A 21,001-nucleotide genomic window follows, 5' to 3' on the forward strand; every position below is an offset into this window, starting at 1 on the left:
AAGTTCTCGGAAAGGACAGTAATGCCTTCCATCTGTTGAGAACAGCCTTGGAAGCATAGAAAGAAACTCCGTTCCTTGATCTAGCAAAGAAATTAAACTAGCAGCTTAAATATTTGAGCAAATTATTGAAAACAACAGCAGTCATTTGAAGTTAATCATCAAATTGGTCACTTTCCTGAAAGAACTTAGTAAGTGTTAATACAGAGTAATCAATGTGTTTTTAAACCCTCTAGTCTAGCTGAAAGACAATGACGTGTCCTATCTTAATAGCGGGACAGCAAGACAAATTATTTCTTAAAAAAAAAAAAAAAATCAAAAGAAATGCAAACTATTAAGACACATAAGTTCATTTTAGGGTAAAAAGCGAAAAGGTGAGTAAAACCAATTAGAAAATCAAAACATATTAATATTTTGCTTTGACATTACCCCAGATTAAAATGTTTCCATTTTTATGTCAGATTGCTCCTCTTAAAAATATACCTTTTAAAGAAAAAACTAAATTTTATAATGAAATGTTCTGCCCATCAAAATACTTTTAAACATTTTTTGTTTCTTTGTTCCTGTGAGAGGAAAAAGTCCTGGTTCAAAGCAAAAGAGCAATTTTTCTCATAGCTCTATAGTTAAAGGCTTTGAGCAAATCAATACTTGCAAATAATGTAGGCAGGTCAAAAGGAATGTTCTATTTCCTCCAAAAAGAGTGTAATTTCAATGAATCATTGGTAACCACATTATATTGAACTCCTTAACAAAATATAAAAGGCATATTCAAAGATTTCCTTAGCAGTCTTATCAGTACAAGAAATGAAACCTCATTAAAAAGCAAAACTAGCTATTCCCCTTTGCATACTCATCAGAACTTTTCACCTCGGCGTTCAGGACCCCTGTTATGTTAGCAATGCTGTGGACTGATCAAATATTTTAAACAAAGCTTGATTCAGTGTCATCACTCGAGCATGCTTCCAACAATAGAAAAGTGCTGTTCAGCAGACAAAAATTTTCCTCCATGGTTTAGCTTTGAGAAAAAGGGAAGTTAACAACCGAGAGGCTGTTCTCTTAAAGGTTTGCCATTTCTACCAACATCTTAGTTTCCACTGCCTGAGGGTCTTGGAAATACAATCTATGCTCAAACTCCATTCTCAATATTTACATTCACATGGCTTTGCTCAGGACCCAACTCCTGCATGTTCACTTCACCATACACATGGGTAGTTAAAATGTAGTCAGGCTCACCAAATCTTGAGACCGTAAGAATTCTTCAAAAGTAAAAGGCTTTTGCATTTTCTGCTGACGTACAGTAAGAATTGTTCTCACCAGAATGCCTTAAAAAACCCTAAGATAACATATATTAGCAAATATTTAAACTTTAGATAACTAAAACTGACAGTCAAAGCTATCGCTATAGCATATATAGAGCATGTTCATTGTAATTTCTTCCAACAAACAGAAGAATACTACATGTTCTTAGATGTCAAAAAACATGCTAAAAATGTGAAAGATATGTAAGAACACTTAATCACAAAGGCAGAACTTCCATTTTCTTCTCAGTATCTCAATACAAAATATTTATACTATTATTATTTATGTACTTCTAAAATACATACTGAAGAATAAGTGAATGTCCAATTACCTGGTAAATCTGCTCTGTTCTTACATATTCAGTTTTTCTTTAGAAGTTGGAAGAAATGTGAGGGTTGCAGATTAGCAGAATACTTACTGAAATCAATCAACTGTTATCTTCTGAGTTCAGTATAATTAAAACCTCATATTTTATGCTGTTACACCTGAGCAGAAACCAAGTGTGAGAAAGACCAGTTTGAAAAAAATTATCTTTTTAGTAAATTGTGAACCCCAAACAAAAATTATATAGCAACCATTCCTAAAAATGGTTTTGTTAATATCACAGCTTTTGTGCAAATAACTGTACAGAATAAAAGTATACAAAGGAGTAATTCAGATTTCAGAGCCTGCTTTTAAGTGATGAGCAGGCTGTTTGTTCCCAAACAACAAGTTCTGGATTAAGCACCCAAAGAAATCATTCAAACAAAGTAAGAGATGGTACACTTAGTAAAACCTGCTATAATTAAGTTTGGCAAGAAAGAATTTTAGAAACTATTGTAAAAGTCTTCTTTGTGTCCAATAAACATTTTGTTATTTCGATGTAATTAACTACTGCACATCAAGACATATTGTCAGAGCATAAGGAGATAAAAAAATATGGATGGCGAGATGTAGCCCTTTTTTCTTACTACTGCAATGTATTACATACTGCTAGCATGAAAAACGGATCAAGTCAGAGCAAAACAAATAACAACAGAATCCTGGTAGAAATCCTCTGCCACTGAATGTAATACCACTGAAATCAGTGAGGTTTTTGGGGTGTAACTGAGATCAAAGTTTGGCATAAAATCTGCCTACAGTGTCAACTTTTTCCCCTAAGGCTATTGCAACTAATATATCACAGACTTTATTTCACCAAATCAAGAGAAATATTCTCTACACCAAAATTACTGTTTTAGTTTAGTCACTTCAACCTAAAAATGCAGTTACTGAGCACTGAATATTGGGTAAATGCTACTGTAGAGCAGCATCCTCAGCCAAGCCAAGGAATTCACAGAAAAGATCCCATGTCCTATTTAAAGAGAGATGCAAAACAAGAAAGGAATACGGCAACACAATTCTTCCAGCTCTTGGTGTCAACAGTAAGTATGCAGTAAGTATACTACTAGGTGGGGGAAAAAAATACAGGTAAAAAACCGAAGTGATCTAGCTTTCCTGGAGTTAGCGAGGGAGTGAAACACAACCTGCAGCCGCCCATCACAACGGCTCGCAGGCGCTGCTGCCGAGCGGACAGGCCCCGCGGGGCCGTACTGCCTCCCACGGGCAAAGGCCTCGGCGAGGGGACGGGAGAGGAGCTCTCACACGGCCGGGGACACCTGGAACGAACCCCAGCTGGGCAGGGCGGGACGTGGTTTCTGTTCAGGCTTTTGTGACACAAAACGTGGAAAAGCCGGTTCGGGGCGGGAGGCCCTCAAATAAACACAAAATCCAATGTTAGAGACGACCCGTTAGGAGCCGTCCTCCTCTACCGGGGGGGGACCCCGAGCCGCAGCCAGCCAGCTGGCCGCGGAGGGGTGCGGAGAGGAGGACACCCCGCCGCGGAGAAGAGCCCTCAGGCCTGTCAGTCAGTCAGTCAGTCAGTCTGTCTGTGGCGTGGGGCTGTCACGCGGCCCTGCCCTAGCAACCGTTCCCCGCCGAAAAGCACTCTCCTGCGCACACTCTTCCGGCCCCCTCCTCCCCGCGGCGGCCGAGCCCGACACTTTCGTTCCGGGGCTTGTGAGGGCCGCAGAGGAGCGGGGCGGCCCTCTGCGCCGAGCGCCGGCCCGCGGAGGGGCTGGAGCCGAGGGAGCGGGTGAGGAGCGGCGCGGTGCGGTGCGATGCGGAGCTCCCCGCCCCACCGCGACGGCGTCGAGGCCACCGGGGGCGGGGGGGGGGGGGGGAAGGAGAGAGGAGGGAGCGCGGCGCGGAGGCAGCGCGTCTCTGGCAGCCCCGCGGCCCGTGAGGGGGTGGCGGGGCCTGGGGGCCGCGCGGGGGGCGGCCTGGCAGCTCTCCGCGGTGGGGACGGCCCCAGACCGCCGCCGTGGCCGCCGGCTAGGCCGGCCCGCGACAGGAGGCGGCTTTCCGCCCTCGGGGTCCCGGTGTCCCTGCGGTGACGGGGGCCATCCAGCCATGCCCAGGCAGGAGCACTGCTCTGTTATTTCCCGTGCGACATCACAGCGGCAAACGTCCGTGCCCTCAGAGCGCCTGCCGCCCGCTTCGCGCCGCCCTGGGCCCCGCTGGCCACAGAACGTCGCGGGGAACGGCCAGGCCGCGCACTCGCTGCGCCGCGGTCGGGGCTCTGCGCTGCGCCCTCGGCAGCCGCCCCGCTGCGAGCCGAGCCCCGGCGCCGCCCCTGCCCCTGCCCCTGCCCCTGCCGCATCGCCCCGCAGCCGCCTCAGCTTCCCGGCACCGCCGCAGCTTCCCGCGACCCCGTCGTCCCGACTGGGGTTTTCAGCTGTCCTAGAATTGCAGTTGGAGCGTGGCGGGTACCCTCCAGCGGCAGTGATTTATCTGGGTTTTGGAGATCGGGTGTAGACAGAGTTGTTATTTACAGTCTTAAAATTTTCTGTCTGAGTCCAGATTTGGATCTTACAAGTTGCGTAAACTTAAAGAGGGAGAGAGACTCTTTATAAGGGCAGATAGAGATAGGACAAAGGGGGAACAGTTTCAAACTGAAAGAGGAGAGATTTAGATTAGGTGTTAGGAAAAAATGCTTTACTGAGAGGGTGGTGAGGCACTGGAACAGGTTGCCCAGAGAGGCTGTGGACACCCCATCCCTGGCAGTGTTCGAGGCCAGGTTGGACGGGGCCCTGAGCAACCTGGTCTAGTGGGTGGCGTCCCTGCCCCTGGCAGGGGGGCTGGAGTTAAGGTCTGTGAGGTCCCTTCCAGCCCAAGCCATTCTATAATTCTATGAAACTCTATTGCTGTCTTTTTTTGAAAAGTATACTGTATGGATACTGCTGTAACTTCATGGACAGTTATTATTTTGAGACCACAAAGGTTTTCCTGTTGCTTTAGAGCAGCATATCTCCTGTCAGTATCAATAATGAAAGTGCTTCGGGGTGTCAGTTGAGCACCACAGTGCCATAAGACATTATACTGAACAGAATCAGTGTGCAGGCTGGGAATGCATGTCAAATCACAGGGCCTCTCGCCCTCTTTGAGGAAACTTGATCATAGCAGGGGTTAGTCTGGGATGTAGGGTATCTTTGCTTTATCTCAGAGATGTTTAAAAGCAAACTGCACTATAAAATTTGTATGCATATTAGATTTTGTGTTTATTTGAATGGACATCTCTGACCTCTCAAAAGTTAGAGCTTGGCGGCGGCGGAGGGAAAGGTATCATAGCATGCGCGGATATTTAAATTTACCAGAAAATAACAACTAATTTTTCTGGGATTGATTTTAAATTTTTATTGGAAAGTTAGCAGAGTGTTTTGGTTTTGTTATTTTTCAATTAAATTACACTTGGTTTTATTTAAACACTTAATTTTGGATCACATCTCAGGAATTATTGTTTGTTTGTTTTTGTTAACCATGACTGTTTTATTACATCATTTCACAAGTGTGATCCCTGACATGAAAAAGTAAACCTAAATTAGCTGAACATAAATAAATAAATGAATGAATCCTTTTAAGTGATGCAGCACAGAGTGCAAAAGGCAGTTTATAACTACTGCAGGCTGTGCAGGCTCCTGACCGTGGGCTGCTTTGAAGAGCAGAGAGGACCCTGAGTGATCTAGTCAGAAGGGTTTCACTAAAACTGTGACTATGGACCTCTGCACCCAGCAATACTAATTCTGTCTGGAGCGGGTATGGGCATACAGTTATGTTTCTACTACATTACTTAGAGTACACAGTGAAAACTTTATGCCAGCTGCAGAGGGTGAGACACCACCTGTCCTTAAGAAAGCCTGAAAAAAATCCATCAATGTTACTAGATAAAAACAAACTTGCAGAATGAGTCTAGACTGGGTCAGCACTTACTATCTGGTATATGGAGCACTAAAGCCACATTTTAGCTATTGAGACTAATTTTTCAGCCTCAAGCCTTGCTCGTGGAAGATTTCTTTTATCTCACAAAGTTCTGTCAACAGGGATTTCATTCAGGTAGTTTCGTTTGCCCATACACAATAAATTTCAGGATAGAGATCTCAATTTCTACAATTAACTTTTCTCTTATGGATTTCTGTCCTGTAGACATTTAATTCATTGTCGGTAGTTATGCTGAAGACTAATGGGACTAAATAGTGTCTACCAGTGTTTTTCACAAGCTTTTAGACTGTGATCCTACCAATAGAAAAAACAACAATTCTGCATGAGTTCAGTGGGATAACTTATCTTAGTAAAATTACGAATGTGCATATATGTGCATTAAGGATACAGATATCAGGCTCTTTCTAGCTATTTGTCTCATGCTTTCCTGAAATCTGTTTGGAATTCTTGGTGCTATAACAACTGAATCAGATGATTTTATTATTCTTTCTGTTATAGGAAATACCTTCTTTGATGTGTATTTTTTTTCTAAATAGGGTCATACGGAGTCATTTCAAATAAATGAGTTCATAGTATATTGGATTTTTATTTAACAGCTACAACATATTGTCTGTTTCAGCTAACCATGTCTTTAAATTCATCTACACTTTTCAATGAAGAAAACCCTCCAGGACCAAAAAGAAATACTGAATGTTTGGGAAGTCTAGAATTGCAGACTCCATCATCGTTTCAAGATAACCCACTTCAACAATTGCAGTTAGCATCTCAGGAAGTACTTGAAAAAGCAAAAAAGAGTGGGAGATCAAAATGCCCCCAATGCAGTAGTTCAAGGATGTTTTATTGTTATACATGCTTTGTTCCTGTTGAAACTGTCCCTACCAAAGAAATTCCAACTGTGAAGGTTAATATTTCTTATGCTTTTTTTTATAATATTCTTGTGCCGTTTGGTTACTGGGGACAGAGAACAGACTGTCTGTGACTGTTTCTTTTCCGATTCATTCTTTGTGGACATTCACCTTTAACACAGCTATAAGTATGAATAAACTACAGTTAGATAAAATTATTGTTCTTATTTGAGGAATTACATGTACAAACACTGACAATGTTCCAGTCTTCACATAAACATTTATGCATCTACTAGATGAGAAGATAAGCTGAAGTCACTTAGCTTCTCATGCAAATGACGATGTTTTAAGTTAGTTCTTAAAAGTTTCTTTACAGTGCTCTTACCTTCATTCTTCAGTTTCTAAGAACTCTGGCCAGAACAGAATATGGCCAGAATAAAAAATATGATTTGTCCATAATTGAGAGTGAATTTTACATAAAATGTGAGCTAAAAGGCATTCCTAAATGTCATGGTTGTATAATTCAGGTAACCACTCTTAAAATATAAATAAAGAATAATAAGTGTAACACCCTTTAGCTAAAATACTCGGAAAAACCATCAAAGAGGACTGAGACACATTTTTGCAAAATCACCTAGGAACCAAAATGCATTTTGAAGACACTCCGTACTTTGAAAGCATCATGAAAATACTTTAGAAGTACTTTGGAAATTTGACCTAGTGGATTTGAGTGTATTTTCATCAAAATGGCCACTCTTGCAATAAGGTAGATATATAATACAGATAACTATTCATATTTAGGACCGTTATATTGCTCGAATTCCGACCACGTCTTATTTACCTTATTGATACTGTTTATAGAGGTTTTACCACTCTACTACTACAGCATTCCAAATTGCATTCATTGCATACTTAGGTATTTGCATGAACTGAGAGAATGTAACAGGTGCTTCTTGTCACTTGTCTCTAGTTTAGTTCTAAACCAATTAAAACAAAAACATTGTCAAAAATTGTCAAATATGTCTTAATTAGATGCCTGTAGGGATTTCTCCTGGATTTTGCATGAATTTTTTTACCTCTGTATATGATCATAAATATTGCTTATTTCTTTTTTTTTTTTTTCTTTCTTACTGTAGTTACCTTTGAAGATTGACATTATTAAACACCCAAACGAAACAGATGGCAAAAGCACTGCTGTGCATGCTAAGCTCCTGGCACCCGATGATGTTACAATTTATAAATACCCTTGCATTCCAGAATACGCAGAAAAAAGACATGAAGTAAGAAATTCTATGTAGATAGCAGGGCTTTATGCTGGGGAGGTGCAGAGGTATTTTCTGTACTTCCTCCTGCGGTGGTACTGCACTCTGCTGGGAGGGAGCGGGAGGACAGTGCTATTCTATCAATCCAGTCCACTCCATGTTGAGCTCTCTCAAAGCTTGGGCCTACAAATGTACAGTGGTTGTGGACTGTCCACCAAAGCTTGGAAAAACTGTAGCGCTATCTAGCTACTTTGAATTTCCTATGTTCACCACCTTACGTAATGGATAATTTGATTCATTGTGTACCGTAAGTATTTTGCTGAAACACATGCAAGTATTCAACTTACAGCAAGTTAAACAGGAGTTAGGTGTTGTGCTCATCATATTCAGCAACTGCAGTGTTTAAACGTCTTTAAAATTTTTGACATTGACTATTACAGAGAAAACCTACTGAAATGGAACTATTGTCTGTCACAGTCATCACAGAACCTGAAAAAAGTGAGCTATGAACTTGGATTTATATGCTCATTTAAATGGTGTGATTAATCTGAAATTGAATATTTACACATTTGACGTCACAATTAACACTTTCATTATTGTTTGACTACGTGAAGAAGATGATAATATATATATCAGAGATGTTATTTTTTTTCAAGGAATGAGCCATCAAGGAAAGCATAGGTGGCAAAGAGGGAGGAAGCTGAAAAAAAGCAGAAAGAGGAATGGGGAAGGCAGGCAAAAGTGGGAAGAGATTGCAGTGACTTTGTATTGTCCAGGCTTTCCAAGTCACAGATTCTGAATACTGCAATAAGCTACTGAAAAAATACTAAGTCGGGCCATCACTGGTCTTCTTCCATGTAAGATATTTGTGAGACCTGCAATAGACACAAGGGCAGAAGAGATATTGTTTCTTCTGATCTAAAATTTGTGAATGAAATTAGAAACTATTATTTATGGGCTTCATGCCCCATATACTGCAATGACAAGTGAAATTTGAACTTCCTCAGGGCTGGCACCATTGTCTTGGCTGAAAAAACCCCTTTTTTTTTACACAAGTATTGGAGTTGGTAGTAGAGGCATGGAGGTGACATTTAATTAAAGATCTCTATTAAGTATCTTTATTCATTATTTTAACATAATCTTTCATCCTTTCAGACAATACTTTTTAAGAGATACTCTTTCATCTTCCCCTGACTTAAACGTTTGTGAGTGGGTATAGAAAATTTCTGTTCTTTAATGAAACAATTCCTGGTGGTTTATTAGATTTTGTTGACACTTGATTTCTTTTCTTCATTCAGATAGCACTTATATTTCCTGGTCCCAATTCAGTTTCACTAAAAGATATTGCTTTCCACCTCCAAAAATACACTAAGAAAGGTGTTTATGACGATGACTGTTGTGGAGAGCCATTTCTTAAGCAAGCAAAAATAGAACCTAAAGAAGAAAAAAACCTAAATGAATGCATCTCAAGCAACAGGAGTGAAGGCACTGGACTGAAGAAAATAATATTTATTGACAGTACCTGGAATCAAACTAACAAAATAATAACTGATGAACGACTTCAAGGTAAAAAGAAAAGTTGATATTGAGATGTTATTGCTATAGAAATGACTAAGGGAACTATATGTCTATATAACAGACCTGAGCATGATGTAAGTATATACCTAATCCTATATCTGAGTATACGTGGAAGATTCAACAGCCTCCTTCAGTGCTGTAGAAGACTTCCTGAGCCAAAGACTCCATTACTTTTCACATCATATAGTTTGTTTTGCAAAATTTTAAGGCTAGTATTAAGAAAGCATTTGCATTTATTTCTCCCACTTCTCTATTAGAACAAATTTTCTCAGTCTCACAGAATGAAAGCTGTCATCTTAGACAACAGAAAACCAGTAGTTTGAATGACCTCTGAAGGAAGCCAGAAAGATTTCCTTTGCAGGTGGCTATCTGCTCTTTCGGGAGACCCAGGGGAGAATTTTTCTACACACTAGTGGCAAACAGGCCCCTAGAAGGTGAAAGAGGGATCTAGGATATAGCGCAAGTATGTCATGGCTTGGTTTCTTTTTCTAGTAAAGTTCTTTTTGTTTCATGGTCATTTCAATGACCTCACTGCTTTCCAGACAAAAAGGGAGTGCCTGCTTGCCCTCCACACCCTCCCGTCTCTGAAAGCAAAAACTTGTAATTCTGCAAAGGTTTTTCGTCTTAGGTTCGTTACAAGAAGTTTATAGTTAAGCATTTTAAATAGAACCACAAAAGAGAAGACAATTTAGAAATAGCATTCCATTTCCTTTGAGATAAATAGGAGTTTGAAAATACTTTCATTGGTGAAAAAGGTGCACTTAGCTGGGAGGCAGGCTATCAAGTTTATACATGATATATATAACTGCTTACCAGTGCGTCCTTTGCAGTGGACCCTACAAGGAATTTCACAGACTTCTTACAAGATTAATGCAAAATTAATGTTGCCTTGCTGTCTAGTCAGTTTATTAAAGAATCCCACATGTTAGTATAATGTATTGGCTAATTAAAATCCTGTTACTAAGTATTTAGTTTAACACAAAACATACTCTATCAAATAAATTGAAGCATTACTGTAAAGATTAGAGTAATTGCACGTTGCAAGTTACTGTAAAGCATTTGGAACTTATTTTAAAAGCATGAGTTTAAGAAAAGTAACAGGCAGCCAGGGGAAGTGAAGATTTCCATGGAAGCTTATGCATTCTATCAATCAGTGAAAAATTCATGACTGTTGTTACTTTGGAGCTCTTAAAGAATGGTTTCCAGTTACCTCATGTGAATGCTGATCTGGTGGACTCTTCCCTGCTTTCTAGAACTTCATCTCTCTTCCAGCTGTATTCCAGTCCTCTTTCTCTGAGCACCTTTCAGGATTGCTGTAAGGTGTGACTAGTATCATGCAAGTCAATCTCTCTTATCCACATCCAGGGGAGAATTTTACCCTCCATACAGCAGGTACAACAGTGTGCGCAACATGTGCATTCATTGCTTTCCTTAGTGCCTGTCATAAAGGACACAAGTTGCATTAATACTCCTTTTAGAGATTGCAGTTTTGCCTTCCAAGATGAATAGGGCAGAGTTTCTTTAGGCATAAACTCATGAAGTTTATGTTGTACACTGCCCTGTTTTCGGCTGGAATAGAGTTAAATTTTCTTCCTAGTAGCTGGTATAGTGCTGCATTTTGGATTTAGGATGAGAATAATGCTGATAACACACTGATGTTTTAGTTGTGGCTGAGCAGTGCTTACACTAAGGCAAGGACTTTCCAGCTTCTCATGCTGACCTGCCAGCAAGGAGGCTGGAGGTGCACAGGAAGCCAGGAGGGGGCACTGCCAGGACAGCTGACCCAAACTGGCCAGACGCCTATTCCATACCATATGACATCATGCTGAACAAAAAAACTGGGGAGGTTGGCTGAGGCTGCTGCTTGGGACCTGACTGGGCATCAGTCAGTGGGTGGTGAACAATTGTGCATCACTTGTTTTGTATATTCTTTTATCATTATTGTTATTATTATTTTCCCTTCCTTTTCTGTCCTATTAAATTGTCTTTATCTCGACCCACAAGTTTTACCTTTTTTCTGATTCTCTCCCACATCCCACGGGAGGGAGCGAGCGAACGGTTGTGTGGTGTATAGCTGCTTGCCAGGTTAAACCACAACATACCCACATGAAAAAGAGAACTATTGTTGTCATTTTTCAGTTCAACTACAAATGAAGTCATCCAACAAAATATTCCTCATATATTAAAGTTCAAAAAGGAGTGTTCATAATTCCAAATAAAAAGTAATTGCCATACTTATTCAGAAAGATGAAGTTACAAGAAATACTGGGTGGAAACTTTAACAAAGCCAAGAAAATGTAAAGAAAACCCTTATGTTTTGTAAGGCTGCATTTATGTCGAGAGTAAATCTATCTAATTGTACTGCAAGCGAAAGCAAATGAGTACATCAATCTTAAAACAAACAGCCTACAAAACTTGGACAAAAAATACTTCTGTATCTTGGAAAAGTGGTGTAATAGATCTTTAGAAAGCAAAACTAAACCAGTTGTGCTAACAGCAGGAAATATTTGAAAGTTGGTAATGGCTAAGATTGATTACTTCATTAAAAGTGATCACCAGATCAGAAAGGAAAGAGTTGCATCTAATGTTAACGATTACTTTCTCATATGAGTGAAACAGCTTATTGGCAACATCAACATGGTTGTTAAAGAAACAGATTACTTTGGTATTTTTTCCTGTAAGTTTGATCCACTTTGTATTAGTCAAATGTCTTATTTTATTAGCTTATACATGCTCTTGTACAAGGCTGAATCATACATCTGCTTCAGCAGTTTGGGGTTTTTTTTTTGTTTGGTTGGGGTTTTTTTAAGTTTCTGTGCTTGCTTTCATTTCCGCAAGAAAATGGTAGCCTTTACATATGCACAGCTAGGATATTTGAGAGCAGTAAGTTGATGTTCTGTGATGCAAACTCTCCTCATCCTCTTTTTCTGACAAACCTCTTGTCCTCTTCTCACATTTTCACCTTTCTCCTTCCCTCAAAATCACACACAGGGGTGTGATGCAAAGAAAAAGTGGGAGTTCTGTCATGAGTTTCCACATTCTTTCTAAAATACGATATGCTGACATGATGCAGGGGGCCATAGCAGAGGCAAGGTGAATCCAAGGTATGTACACCCCTTCTTCCTCAGCCTAGATCCTTAAGTTACTCATAAACCTTGGGAATCTAAAAGATAAGGAAAGGAACAGAATTCCTGCCTGAAATAGCATTTTCAAGCTGTTACCTCTTTAGGAAATCAACAGTATAATTAAAATAACAATAGACACATTAATAAGAGCTTAAACTCTTACTAGCTACCATAGGCACAAACCATAATTATTCATTACTTAAAGTTTTCAGCACTAGTATTTCTTGAACTAGTGAATCTCCCAGTTTGTGTAGTACTGTAGGGATGAAGAGGTGATGGAGGGCTCAGAGTAAGCAACAGGCTTGTGTGTAAACTTTACAACTTATATCTTGTTGATAAGAACTTAGAATCTCTCTTAGATGTAACATCAGTGATCAAACATGATTAATATAGGATCCTACAGATTTGAGCATTCAATTGTTATAGTGGAGGGAGCACAGGAACTATGCTGTGATAATAGGATATAGCATATCAGGAAAAAATGGAGGCTTAAGGAAAGGTGGGAGATTTCTCTGGAAGGTGTTGTCTACTGTAAGACACATATACAGGAGAATAACTTTTGTAAGGGATATTTGGTTACATGACCTAAGTAGATTTAAAGGTAGCTGTATTTCCATTTCTCTTGATCTCAGATTCATAGAAACATTTATTTCTAATGAGCTCAAAGTATGTGGATGCTAAAAAAGCAAACCCACCATGTTGATTTCCTTAGTATTGTAAGCTTTCATATGAACAATCAGTATTTGTAATAAAACATTGCCTTTGGCTGCACAGATACAAATACAGTACAGATGATAGAAACATGCTCAGTAAACTGTAACCCTTAACCCCCTCTCATTTTTTTTATTACAAAACTCCTAAAATTCTACATTTGAAATTAACTGATCTTGCATTTGTGGTAAGCTCAGTAGTGTCAGTGGTCTTGCCTTCAATGAACTTTTGTTTGTATTCAAACCACAAATAGCTGGGAGTTTACATTGGAGGAATCACCCCCTAAATTTAGTTCACTGCTGTTAAGGTGGAAACATCGATGAATCTGATGAAAGTTTTCACTTTGGTTAGGGCTGAGAATTCAAGTATTGAAACCTTGAGGGAAAGTAGCTTAATGCAGTTTCCTATTACTATTTTGAATACACATGTATAGGATTATTAGAGGTAATAATTAGACTACATTATTTTGAATTAGTTCCAAAATGCCAACAACAAGATTTAAATTCAGTGATGGAATCTCCTGTTGTTCATTTTTTTTTAAAAATGCCGTAGGGGAGATTTCTTTTACTATGCGAGATATCATACGTTACTAACTGGCAAAGCAAACAACTAAATCCATCTTGCAATTACACTAGAAAGAATTGAACGTAGTTTGAAGGTAAAAAGTATAGAACTACAACGGCTGGGCTATAGGCCAGTTGGCGCTCCTCAATTTGGACCTTACAGAAACTCCTCTGTCCATAATTTCCAAGCAGTTCTTAAACCATATTGCTGTTTATACTATTACTTGTACTAAACTATTCCATGACACACAGTTAGTATCTGATTTTAACATTTAGAAGAAGGTAATTTTACAACCTGATCCTGGTATTGACAAGTATACACTATTCTTTATAATCCAACTGTCCATCCTATTTACAAAGTGCTTACACATTAAGGTGTTTTTGAGTAGTTTGTGCATCTTAAGGAACATAAAAATCAAGGTACACGTTTAAAATTCACCTGAATAATAAAACAATTACAGAGACTATAGTAGATAAAAGATTTTCATGCGCCATACAGAGACCAAATTTCTTTCTTTCATCACAAGTGGGACCGCTTTTACTTTCTAATAAAATTAATGACCAGATGCTGTCATACTTACTTCTGAGTAATCCCGGTGAGATTTCAGTTACTTAATAAGCATAAATGAAAAGTGTCTGGCTCTTAGCAAATACTCCTCAGTTCAGTACAAGTAACAGTCTGAGGGATTCTGTTTTACACTTGAAGGTATTAGCTTTGCAAAAGATGAAGTTTGATTAATCATTTTATGAACACTGATGAGTCTTTGTAGGTGTGGGTTTCACTCTTCCCATCTGAAGAGACCCTGCAGTTTACCGAGGGCTGCGAGGCTGTATGAATGAAGGGATAACCTGTTAGTTTTAATTGCAAATATGAGGATTGTAACCTAGAACTTACAGCACTTTTTCATCAAATTTCAGAGTGGTCCACAAAGGAGTATAAAATTATTGCCTCCATTTTACAGATGAAGAATGGAGTTACAGGAAGAGAAGTTATTTGTGTGCAGGCATCTAGCAGGCTAGCAGCAAAGTCAGAAAACAACACTAATGATGTGTTTGGCATCCCATCCACCAATCCACATTGTCTAATCTATCAACTTTTTTTCTTGACAGGGTTGCTGCAAATTGAGTTGAAGACAAGGAAAACTTGCTTTTGGCGTCATCAGAAGGGAAAGCCAGATACATACCTTTCCACAATAGAAGCAATTTATTATTTCCTTGTGGACTATCATCAGGAGATTTTGAAAGAGAACTACAAAGGACAATATGATAATCTGCTTTTTTTCTTTTCATTTATGTACACATTGATTAAAAATGCTAAGTGTTGTGCAGGAAAAGAGTAAGATGTCTGTCTATAGGTAAGTAACACTACATTTTATTTTGTTTCTTTCGTAACAATAAACCACACAAATATAACTATTTTTGTCTAACTGAAATCTGGAAATAGACTGTATTCTTAATGGCTACAATGTTTGTCCAAAAGTAAGCTGCAGACCTCATATCCTGCACATTTGAGGTTGTAGAACTACTCAGATGAGCAGTCCAGTTAGAATTACTTACTTGAAAAGTTATGTTTTGCTAAATATTGCTGTGTTTGAACCTATAGACCTGATATGCTCATCACAGTGAGATGATTTCCTAAGGTGGGGATAGGACAACTTGGCCCCTCTTGCCATAAGGAATGCTCTCTCTAACTGTAAAAAGGAATTAGCATGATAGCTTTTTATTATTAATACTTTGTTTCAGGTGTTTTCTTTGTGTTTTACCCAGTAATACTGATTTCACTTTCATGACATCAAAAACTTACTGAAATTACTAGGATGGTATTTAATTTGGGGGGGTGGAGGTGCCAATACAAAATGAAGGACCACATTAAGTGAATAGAATATAAATTACGTACTTTAAAGATTAATTCTGGAAAATTGTCCTAGTAACAGAAAAGAACGGTCTTTAAACATCTTTATACAGTGCATGATTTCTATAGTACCATTCACATACTGTTATATTAAGATTATTCTCAACTTCTTGGATAATGCTAGACTTCTTCAAATAAATTAATTTAGTTGAGTGTTTATTATTATTATACAATATCATTATTATTTTGGGGAACACTAACATTACAAATGTCACTATGGCATATCATAGTAAAATTTTGTAGATGCCACGTGCTTATATTCTAAGCAGCAGAAGGGGCTCATTGCACTGTAGGAGTTGTCTGAAAATGTCGATCTTTTTGCAGGACCTAAGACAAAGTAATTTGCAGAGACAAGAAGTAGGGAAGATGGTGGTTCCGACCACAACATTTCTGACAAGACTTCCTTAAATTAGGCAGACAATGAATCTGTTGTGTTTTTTCTTTTTCAGTAACAGTGCAAATTTGAACAGCATAAATAAGACTTTGTCTATGCTGATGAAATTTTTGCTGGTATGTGTAGCACTGCTGGCAGAGTCATCACATGTGAATGTAATTATACAAGTGTCTTTGCCAAGCTATACCATACAGCTAATGCTGGCAGAGATAATAGACCTAGGCTATATCTTTACAAGCAGAGCTGTACAAATATATTTTTATCATACTAGGATGTTCTGCCAGAAAAATTCATGTTGGTAAAAATTATAGTCTTAAGGTGGAAAAAATGGTTCATTAGAGGTATGATATAAGATGAATAAATATTTCTCAATACTCTCAGAAGTGTGTTACTTAAGAAAAAACTAAAGCTTGTTGAAGTGATACAGATTGAAAAATACAATAGATTCTTTTTTAAACAAAAATTCTGAAGTTTTTGTTGTATATTTTCCTCAACAAATCTCAAATTATCACCTGTAGCATACTCTCCAGGAGGGCACCCTCACACCCTGTGAACACAGAAACAGTGCCTTGAAAAATACTTCAAGAAAATCTTTTTATGCTTACACAGCAGTCTATACAAGCTCAAACAACTGATTTGTACTATGTCTTTTAATGCTTCAAGCTATCAAAATCAAAGTTAATATTGTTTAAAACACAAGGTACAAATATACTCTCTCTGCAAGTCATACTTATCTTCAGATTTGTGTGCTTATCTGCACAAGTGAACGCATATAAAAATGCATTTCAGTGGACAATCAAAACATATGTCCATTTGCAAAAAGAAATGCTAGTTAAGTTACATGAGTGCATATGAAGTGTGCATGAACTATAACAGCACCATGAGAAACACAGGCTTAAAGTCACAATGAGAAAGATTGTTTTTAAATATACATATATAACGGCACAGCTGTTAAGTATATTGTGAGCTCAAGTGCCAGGCAACGAGAAAAATCAGCAGTCATGTCTCAGTGCTATTGAAACAACACATTTCTTATTCATTTGGTTCTTATTGCTATTGAGAGGTTATTTTGGCTTTTTACAATGATTAATGCTATTTCCTTTGGTATGAATTTTGATAGTCTTCTGACATTTCCATCTGTTCTTGTATTTCTTAAACAAAGATTGCTGTAATATTTTAAAAAAAAAAAAATCACACAAGTGTAATAGCTTGAGAAGGAAACTTTCACCCACTTTAAACAAACAAAAATAAAATGAACCCACTGACCTAATGTTTTACAAGAACCAGAGAGAAAAGTCAGGGGGGAGGGGGGAAGGGGAGTTACTTCCAAGACACATTTCCCTGAAAACATGTTTTTTTATTTAAGAAGCAGAGGTCAGATAAAAGCTTATATAAGCTGTTCTTTGTTACTTTTGGAAAATAGTTTCATAAGGTTAAAAATGGTTTCCAAATTTAAGTTTTGTGTACCTCACTTTATTTGAACAATGGGAATTAAGAATCTATTCCAAAAGTAAATTAATTTTAATTCTCAGGTGAAATCAATGTACAGAAAAGATTTTAAATCTGGAACACTGTGTCCAGGAATTGGGTTCAGATTCTTTTTCTTCCAGTGCAACCTCAGTGTAATGCAAGAGTCATTCTTATACCAAGTGACAGAGGCACATCTAATATCCATAATTAATCGTGGTCTGTTGGTATTCCTGTGATAACCTTTTATGAGGGCAGGAGGGAGGTTATTGTCACTTCTGCTGCAAATCTGTTTTATCTGAACAGCAGATGTAGTTCCCGCTTCTCTCCCATCTCCTGCTGTCCCCTCTGTAAAAAGATTTAAATCCTCTATTTAATTTCAGTACTGGTATAAGAAGCCAAACCAAGTCATCCACCTCACACTGAAAATGTCTCAATACCGCTGATACACTTTTCCAGCCTTGACACTAAAGAATAGTTTTGTTCCACCAAATGAAAGCGATCAAGTGGTTAATCCTTTCAAGTGCAATTAGCAGCACTGACCTCCCTGTTCTTTAAAATGAGGGTCATGGGGAGGTAAAGACCAGTTCTGGGCCTTTTCTTTCATATCAGAATACCCCTTCACTGACTATCTCTTCTGTTTCCAAAAACATCAGAGAGCACAGGGGAAAACAGGCTTCTACTTCCATTAGCAGTAACTTAAACAGCCATAAGTTAAAGGGGGAGGAAAAGGAAGACCATCTCTATCTATCTCCTTTCACAACAGAAGACATCTGGCCTCCTGTGGGGAGGCCCCAGATAACAAAGAACCTGTCACTACAAACCTCCGAGATGTGTTCAGAGAACCATTTTACCTGCAGTCTGGCTCATTCATTTCCTGCCACTGAAGCCATCTGCTTTTGCTTATTGTGGGTATTTTTGTTCTTTGTTTGGCCAGGAGCGTGAAGTGGCTTCACTTTAACATGCCTGAATGCTTGGTCAGAGGGAGGATTTAATCCTTTTCTCAAAATTAATAAGAGAGGGAGCTGCAAAAAAACAGTTCCTTTCCTGGAAGGTAGTGCAAAAGTCATCCAAGCCTAGGTTGAATAGAGGGTCACGTCAGTGCATGGGGTAAAGACACACTGAAATTGAAAAGAGATTGCAACTTGGAATCTACAGCAGAACCTTCCAAAGCACTTGTAATCTCACCTGATTTAAATCCTTTGCTACCGCTTCTTGCAATTTTTTTTTTCCAGTTTGAGTCCATCTGGTTTTCCACATAAGCTTCTTCAGCCCCAATTGCAGAGTAATGTAGTGATCTGTTCTTGCTTTTCTCTTGCACTGAGTTTCAGTATTTTGACTGAATGCTTTAAAAATCAGTGTGTCTTCATAAATGATGGTCTCAGCGTACTTATATAAAATGTAATGTGAAGTGAAAATCCATTCCACCTACCCCTGTCTTTGAAAATACCAAAATAAAGAGGGGGGGAAAACTTCCTATTAGTTTCGCATCACTTACTATAATGCAGTTACAACACTCCCAGGTACCACCAACTTGTGTCTCAAACTTCCAAAAAGCTGCGCATCAGCTGAATTCATCAAACTTGTTTTGCGACACAAAACTTAACAGTAACTGCAGCAATTTTAGAACAGGAAAATTTTCCCACTAAGATGAAAAGATCGTGTGGCAGTAAGATGCTGATCTATTGATACCAGAATATGAGGTCACCCATTGAGGTACTGAACAACTCAACATAATTCCTGAACTGTTATCACTGGTCTTGAGAGATGTTGTTTTAGTAAAATTCCAATGCTGTCATTAGTAAGAATGTTAATTTTGTTTCTGGTGACACTTAGTAATACCAACATTCGAAGTAAGTGTTTATATGAAAAATGTACAACATTCTTCCTGTTTGCTTGTTGGGAAAGATAACACATTGCTGCCATTTTATGGATTCTGAAGAGAAATCAGATGCTGTAGAATTTTGAAAGTAGTGTATCGCATTAAACTTTAAAAACACTTGTAGTGATGTGGTTTCTTTACCACTACCTGCCAGAAAAAAAAAATTTCAAATAGTTCTTGAGTCCCACTGCAAGGGGTGGGAACTACTTCTCTAATGCAAAACATACTTTGTATTTTCACCTCACTGAAAATGGAAATTTTTGTCTAACTTTAGCAATACTGGTGCTGTTATCACATTCAAATCAACTATGATTTTCCTGCTGGCTTTTCAGACCACTGGTGTTGCAATAGGATGTTTGGAAACATGCCACAGAAGAGTAAACAGAAGAGAATGCTCCATATCAGTATACCCAAGATTGAGTCCTACTCAACATATGATCCTGTGCACTTCGCTTCCCTTACCTGTAAAGTTAATTTCTGCCTCGGAGTAACAAGTCTCTACATACGAAGCTGCACCCATAGGCCAGTTGAACTCAGCATGAAATCTAAAGGCTGAGTATTATTACTTCAAAGGTTCTGATTGTAAAATTTCTGCTTGTCCAAAAACAGGGATAGAAGAGCTATACAGAATTATGTGTACATGTGCAAATATGAATAAATATATACCTCCCTCCTAGCGATAAATGCATTAGGACACAAGCCAAAGATTTTCTCCTATGCTGTTTCTGTCTTACGGAACATAAAGACAAAGAAAAATCAAAGTGTGGTATCAGAGTTTATAAAAATAAACTATTATATGTACAGAGCAAGTGTATACTTTAGATACAGACGTATAGCTGAGCCTGTTAATGTACACAGATGAGTAGTTTGACTAGGAATTAATTTGTTAAGTTTGGATGCACTATCCAGCGCAAGTGGCATATTATGCCTCCAAAAAATACACTGGAAAAACAAATAATATTTCATACCTTTTCACTGTTCTGAGTGTAGTGTAGTTCCCTACTCGTCTCTTAAAGTATCATGTTTTCTTTGCAGCTCCAAGCAGCGCTGAAATATTAGATGTGTAAAAAAAAAAAGTTAAGCACATCCATCCAGGCTTAACAGGGCATGCCAAAGGGGGCCAAAGGGGTAAATGGGTTATTCCAAAACAATTAAAAGAGTAAAACTGCAAAGAAAAATTTAGAGAGCGTTGAACTACACAGAAATTCTGACTCACCTGCACAGAGGAAATGCCGTGGATCACGCTCCGCCATTTGCGTAGCAAAGAGGAGAAAGGAGGAAGAGCGCACCCACCCTGGTACTGAGGAAAATGTGTGTGCCTCAAGTAATTGCGTGCATGAACACCTACAGTGAACATGCACATATATGACCCTTGAGGGAAAATTCATGTAATGCAACGTGATGCTTGCTTTACTGTCTTTTGATTACTTACTGGAGAATAAAATAATCAAACCACATTTAGTATTTCTCTGATGTTTTGGGGTTTTATTAATAATACGCAATTAGTTTATAAAGTCCTCGGTCTATGCTAGTATTTACTCTATTCCAATGTAATTTTATTACAAACAACAGCATGTAAACCTATTAATGTAATTGCAAATTTTTATATTATAAAAATTCTGTCCTACCAAACTGAGATAAGACCTGGCCTTTACTCTGTGGGAATACAT

The 21,001-nt window shown here is 38.5% G+C and overlaps 1 protein-coding gene across 1 annotated transcript; it reads left to right on the forward strand.

The window, feature by feature from the left end:
• Positions 1 to 3,327: 3,327 nt before the first annotated feature.
• Positions 3,328 to 20,885, forward strand: DTWD1 (DTW domain containing 1). Its single transcript, XM_082322365.1, has 6 exons — positions 3,328 to 3,409; positions 6,212 to 6,493; positions 7,574 to 7,717; positions 8,998 to 9,265; positions 14,787 to 15,031; positions 19,664 to 20,885. Exons 2-5 carry the CDS (start codon positions 6,218 to 6,220, stop codon positions 15,014 to 15,016), a joined length of 918 nt encoding a protein of 305 aa, XP_082178491.1. The 5' UTR covers positions 3,328 to 3,409; positions 6,212 to 6,217; the 3' UTR covers positions 15,017 to 15,031; positions 19,664 to 20,885.
• Positions 20,886 to 21,001: the final 116 nt, after the last annotated feature.

Source organism: Platalea leucorodia, assembly GCF_965183815.1.
Source record: "Platalea leucorodia genome assembly, chromosome: 9".
Lineage (NCBI taxonomy): Eukaryota > Metazoa > Chordata > Aves > Pelecaniformes > Threskiornithidae > Platalea > Platalea leucorodia.

Excerpts from the sequence above, each read along its gene's own strand:
- DTWD1 (XM_082322365.1), top strand. The coding sequence starts at position 6,218 with ATGTCTTTAAATTCATCTACACTTTTCAATGAAGAAAACCCTCCAGGA. Across the intron at positions 6,494-7,573 it reads AAGAAATTCCAACTGTGAAG|TTACCTTTGAAGATTGACAT; the intron begins GTTAATATTTCT and ends TTCTTACTGTAG. Across the intron at positions 7,718-8,997 it reads ACGCAGAAAAAAGACATGAA|ATAGCACTTATATTTCCTGG; the intron begins GTAAGAAATTCT and ends TTCTTCATTCAG.